The sequence below is a fragment of the Enhydra lutris genome, unplaced genomic scaffold (assembly GCF_002288905.1).
Source record: "Enhydra lutris kenyoni isolate GAN:26980312 unplaced genomic scaffold, ASM228890v2 scaffoldscaffold4, whole genome shotgun sequence".
In the NCBI taxonomy this organism is placed as follows: domain Eukaryota; kingdom Metazoa; phylum Chordata; class Mammalia; order Carnivora; family Mustelidae; genus Enhydra; species Enhydra lutris.
In genome coordinates, this window is record NW_019154088.1 from 6,024,270 (window position 1) to 6,030,269 (window position 6,000).

The window sequence follows — 6,000 nt, forward strand, 5'->3', positions numbered from 1 at the left end:
TTCCACATGAATGGGATCAGATGAATATTGTCTTTCTCTGATTGACTCATTTTGCTTAGCATAATACCCTCTAGTTCCATCCATGTTGTTGCAAATGGCAAGATTTCAATTTTTGATGGCTGTATAATATTCCATCCACACCACATCTTCTTTATCCATTCATGTTGATGGACATATAGGCTCTTTCCATAGTTTGGCTATTGTGGACATTGCTGCTATCAATGTTGGGATGAACATGCCCCTTCAGATCACTACATTTGTATCTTCGGGATAAATACCATGTAAATGCTGAATCAAAAGATAGTTCTATTTTCAACTTTTTTTTTTAAGATTTTATTTATTTATTTGACAAAGATCACAAGTAGGCAGAGAGGCAGGTAGGGGTAGGGGGCGGGTGAGCAGAGAGCCAGACATGGGGCTTGATCCCAGGACCCTGAGATCATGACCTCAGCCAAAGGCAGAGGCTTAACCCACTGAGCCACACAGGCACCCCTATTTTCAACCTTTTGAGGAACCTGCACACTGTTTTCCAGAGTGGCTGCACCAGCTTGGTTTTCCACCAACAGTGTAGGAGGGCTCCCCTTCAGGAGCACTTCTTTAAGTACATACTATATGATTTATATGACTTGATATGAGGCAGATTTGGCTTGGAGTTTCTTAATGGCCAGAGCAAAGAGAGAAAGAGTCTCGGTCCAAGACCCACAATGTCCAAAGGGTGAAAATAATAAAATGGTGAGAATTCAGCTTTCCCTGGCATGAAGAACAGAAAGAAGTTTCTCCTCTCAGAGAGGGTCAGTGTTGAATACAGGTCAAGCTGAGAGCCAGTAGACAGATAAAAACATGACTCCAGACTCAAGAGAGAGGTTGGGTTTAACAATCCAGACTTGAAGTTCATTGCCATGACATGTATATGTTCTTCAGAATGTCTCATTGTTCTGTCCTACACACCACAAGAATTCCATTAGCAGTAGAAAGACCCACATTTCTCTGTTAAAAGTGAGAAAACTGAAGATTATGGTGGTAAACTGACAGGTTGAGAAAATTGTCACTAAGTTCTATTTTCAAAAGGAACTTCAGATGATTCTAAAAGTTCTCATGGTGGGATTCTCTATGAGGATAAGAGTGGTATTCCCTCCTAACTCCCCTAATGCAGTTACAAGGGACCAAGTCCCATCTGCAATCAACCACAAAGATGTGTTAACAGCCCCTAATATGGGGAAGCTGTACCTGAGAAAATTTTTGTCACAACTTCCTTTAATGTCGTGCATCATGGGCAGTCAGTTCAGTCGTGAGCTGGTGATTTCAGAATAAAAGAGGCAATATTCAGTCCTGACCAAAACTGATTTTTTTTTCAGACAACTAATGTTCACCATATGCCCATCTATGCTTTCTTGAAAAGCAAGATAAACTCCCATATTTTCTCTATTGCTGACTTAGAAAAAGAGTATGTGTGCAAGTGATTTAAAATCTTAAGTAACTCCATTCCCCTGTTTTGACTTACAGCTATCAGCTGCACACACAAAATCAAAATATGGACTTTCCAAGTCCATATGCGTTTTAAGAGACATTTAAGGGAATTCATTACTGCTGTTTAACTTTTTATGCACATCCTGATGGCATCTGCCTAGAATTCCCCAGAAACCACTGGATTCAAATCTTTATCAGTTTCATATATAATTTCTCTGAAGCCATCTGGTTCTGAACAGTTTAGGGGACACATGAAGCAAACTCCTGCTAGGAGCTCTGTACCTTTTGATTACCTAAAGGGTTTTTCTCTACCAAGTAGAACTTGCCGAAGTTTTCACATTATTTTCTCATCCTTCCTGACTATACGATAATCGTGCTTTGAAATTTGTCTGCCCATAGGCTGGGTTTCAAACTTAACAATTAAAATACATAAAAATAACACCCACTTAGCACCCTGCCTTTAGGCTGTAGCTACTAATTTTTAATATTTTCATCCCAAAGAGATTAGAAATTCGGCTTCTCTATCCCTAAGTAATGAGTTCCAGAGTCAGCAAAATGCTCATTGACACCTGAGGTTCCCATGCCCTCCCTCTTTAAAGCAAAATATGATATTAACAAGCACTTATATCGGCACAGTAGGAAAAAGTGAATTTCAAAGTATAGCAGTGTGAATGCTGTATTTCGCTTTCAGGTTCAGTAGATTTTTATCTTGAGTATAATAGCTTCAAAGATTAACCAGCTATTCATTTCATAAGCTTGAACACACACCTCGCAGTAGAAAACAAATTGGCATTTGGAGCTCCTGGATAAAGTGCTATTCAAAGGGGCTCCATAGTCATTAAAACACAGAGTTAGTTTTGTGAATGGTGTCAGTGAAAAATCTTTCTCGTGTAAAGAAAGCAGTAGGAATAAACTTTAAGTCAAAGGCAAGTTCTTCTGGTCCCTCATCCACAATGTTTATCCCAGTGGGATATGATACAGTCTGTGCAATTGCCATGTTCCACAGTAATTATAAAGAGCAATAACATGTGGTATGAATAGAACATGTAACAAAGAACAGCAGTAGATGGTAAAATAAACCACTGGTTATGTCAAAACTAATAACTTATTTACTCATGCAGAGTCAATGAGTTAAGAGGTCAGATGAGCCCCGGTGTTTAAGCCTTGCTAATAGTACACGTGGCTTTTCTGGTTCATCATTTTCAATAGTTCCTTCCGAACCATTTTAAGGATTAGGTGACATTGACTGGGTTTCATTAACGGCTTCTGTAAGAACATGCGCTCCTATCTCTCAAAAGGGAGGTCCAAGGTACTCAGTGTAAGCATTTGCCTTTTTGCAGCTTCTGGGAGAGGTGGGGCATGAGGGTACCTCATGTCATAAATCCGGCATTCGCTGTCCTAGAGAACAGCATCCATCTTTTTTAGAAACGAAAGTAATTGTACAGTGTGACACCCGAAGCATCGTGTAAAATGTTATGTATCATGGTGTACTTAAAAAAAAAAAAAAGTGCACTTCTCATTGATCTTCCCATTTTCCTTGGATTTAAAATGCAGATCTTTTCTTCCTATTGAAATCTTTGCATTTTTATTTATAAATGTATAGGGGGAGAACCCATTTCAGACATATGCAGTCTCATAAATTATGTTTGGTCGTTGAAACAGTGTTCACTTATGTCACGGACTGGACATCCTCCTTTATTAGAATGCTATTTATTGCCACCAGCTGCACTGCTTAGCTAAGAAAGTTCTTGACACCAGCGACTGCTTTTCAGCACCACTGCTTCCGGCTGCTCACGGGGGGCTTCTATTTCCAAATGAAGCCACCCCTCTGGAGCTCTTCCTTCTGCTACGCAGATACCTCCTGTCATCGTGATGCCAGAGAATGGGTGGGGGAGGGGACGGCACCCACCCCTGCTCGATGATCTCTCGGCCGTAAATCTCCGAGGGCTTGGAGATTTCTCGTCTAATAGGGCTGGCCTGAGAGCTATCGGGTGCATTCGGGGAATCTACCCAACAGTAATGGAGTTTTCAAAATTAAGCTGTGAATTTAGCTTGTGATCAAAGGGTGTTTTGGAGTCATTGGCGTGCATTTCAGAAGAGCGGCATGGCACACATCACAGTAGACGCTGGCCCTCTATTTTATTACGTTTTACAGCAGGGAAAACTAGACAAAGGTAATTACTCTTCTTCTGTTAAAGACTATTATTACACTTGCATGAACAGTGAACCCTGCTGTTATTTTCTCTGTTGCCTGTGTCGATGGCATCCAGGCCATCCAAGCAGGAAAGGTAGAGAAATGGGGGCCTCCACTCCTTTCCAGCTGTACAGAAGAAAGTCCACTTTGAAAGGTAATCTTGCAAACCACAGAATTGTATGCCAACACACCAGCACATTCCATTATTTGTTGACAGGATCTGTGTCCGTGTCTTCCGCACGCCAGTCTGAACACCAGCTCCCTTTTTAATGCCTCCGCACATAATTGGGCTCCCAGAGCCCACAGAGCTAACAGCGGCAGACAGTGACAGGGGGAGACCTCCCTCTGTTAACATGGAAACGGAATTTCCTTGCTCTCCTCTAGAAAGGAAATTCCCTCTAGGTCAAGGTTGAGGCTTTCTGCGGTGTGGGGAAGGCAAGCTGACGCAGAAGATACCTTAACCTGTGATCCTGGAGAGCTCTCTTGAAGTGGTGTCAGGCCCTCAAGCCTTCATAAGTAGCAAATTTCTCCCCTTGACTAAACAAGAGGACAAGCAGAAAATTGATTTCTAGACATTACCTTTGAAATACAGACTGAAAATTAGAACTCCGGGGCACTCTTTGCCCCAACCGAAAGCTCAGGTGGAGACAGGCTCTGAGTGGTCTTCGTTCCAGGCATGGAAATGCAGCTGTTCAACCTAGGATCCCCTTTTGAGACAAAGTCCTTGCTCCCCTTCTTGGGTTTGGCTTCTGATTCAGCAAGAAACTGGGTTAAAACCAGAAAGTCATGAGGCTGTTATTGACAATAATGTGCACCTGAAATTCACCAACCACTTGCCAGGCAAATAGTATTTGCACCATGACAGGGCAGAAACCCAAACACAAAATTGTCACCTCTGGTTTCCCTGGTTGTTATCCACTCGTTTAGAGATCCTGACAGGGATGCCTGGCGGCCAACTTGGGTTTTGGCTTGTTATGTTTGTTTTGTCTCCTCTTGGGCCAATCTCTACTCTTGGATTGAGTGGAAAGAGCAGGAAGAATAACATGGATTTAAAACCTGTTACGGAAGAGCGAAAATGTGGGGGTGAGGAGAGGCTGGGCGCTGGTGGGCATCTCTGTGTATTTTCACATTAGCAGTGTGAGCCTCGGGGGAGTGAGCCTCCAGCCTCCAGAGGCTCTCCACCACCTCACGATGACCTAGAAATGACAGGAGAGACAGGATTTGGGTAGCATTACTTATTTTTCCTAAAAAGGACATGATTAAAAACAAAAGGAGCTTATCGTAGGTGACTTGGTAAAATTTCCTAAGTTTATGACTTCTCTTTAATGAGATTGAACATGGATGATGTATTTTAGACAACTAAAGAATGAGATTCAAGCTTTTGGTTTGTTTGTTTTTAAAAAGGAGGGATTTCCAGGAAAAGATCAATACCAATGCTGGAAATGGAACCTTAGAACATAAGTTGAGCACCTGGCTTGTGGAAGTCAGAAGAAATGTGGTTACTGTCTTCTTTCAAGATAATTTGTCATCTGAAATGTCATGTAGGTGAACCTGACCAATTCGTTTAATATTTATGGGTGATGTTAGCAGTACACACTTTAGGGAAAATAGAAAATGGGAAATAAAAAATGTTCCAAAGTCCATAAGTTTGAAACTGTTTCCTCTGTCTTGTCTCCAGCAGTTTGAATTCATTCTGTAATACCTATTCACCAAATATTTATTGGATGCCTATTTGGGGCCAGGTACTATAGATCTTTAAATTCTGGATTTCTAGGATATTGCCCTCAATTGTAAGTGTAATATACAACAAATTTTGAGGAACCTATTGAACCAATTCTAGGAAAGTTTACCTTCACTCACTTCATGTTGTAAGATGCCTTTTAGGAAAGGGTCTGTAATTTATATACCCTCTCCTAAAATTCTTCAAGCTATTATATTCTACTCTTTTATTCATAAAATGTCCTCCCTTTCAATTTCCAAATGAGATTGATTCAGCAATTATAGAAATTTTAAAAAATTGGAATTATGTTTCTTCTCCCATTTTTATCAAAGAAAGAATAGTTATTAAATAACTAAATGTAATTTCCACTTCAGGAAAATAAATACTTGCGAATAAATCAATTAACTGATATTTGAATGTCCTGCCAGAAATTTTCCATTTATTAGATCCGTAAAATAAACATCACTGGACGGCACTAATAATTATCATTAATCTCAAATGAACCCAATAGAATTAAATGAATCAATCTACAAGATTTTCTCAGTTGTGAGAATGTAAAATAGCAATTTCAGCAGTTAGACCAAATGGAATAACACAGAACAAAGTCCCTTTTTTTTTA

General features: G+C 40.4%; 1 protein-coding gene across 1 annotated transcript in view; it reads left to right on the top strand.

Annotated features, from left to right (window-relative positions):
* The window catches only part of LOC111160535 (chromosome unknown C15orf41 homolog), a 236,973-nt gene extending 231,763 nt beyond the window's left edge, over positions 1-5,210 (top strand). Inside the window, exon 11 of the mRNA XM_022523724.1 lies at positions 5,066-5,210. Within this exon, the coding sequence (XP_022379432.1) occupies positions 5,066-5,210 (145 nt within the window). The remainder of the gene's footprint in view (positions 1-5,065) is intronic.
* Positions 5,211-6,000: the final 790 nt, after the last annotated feature.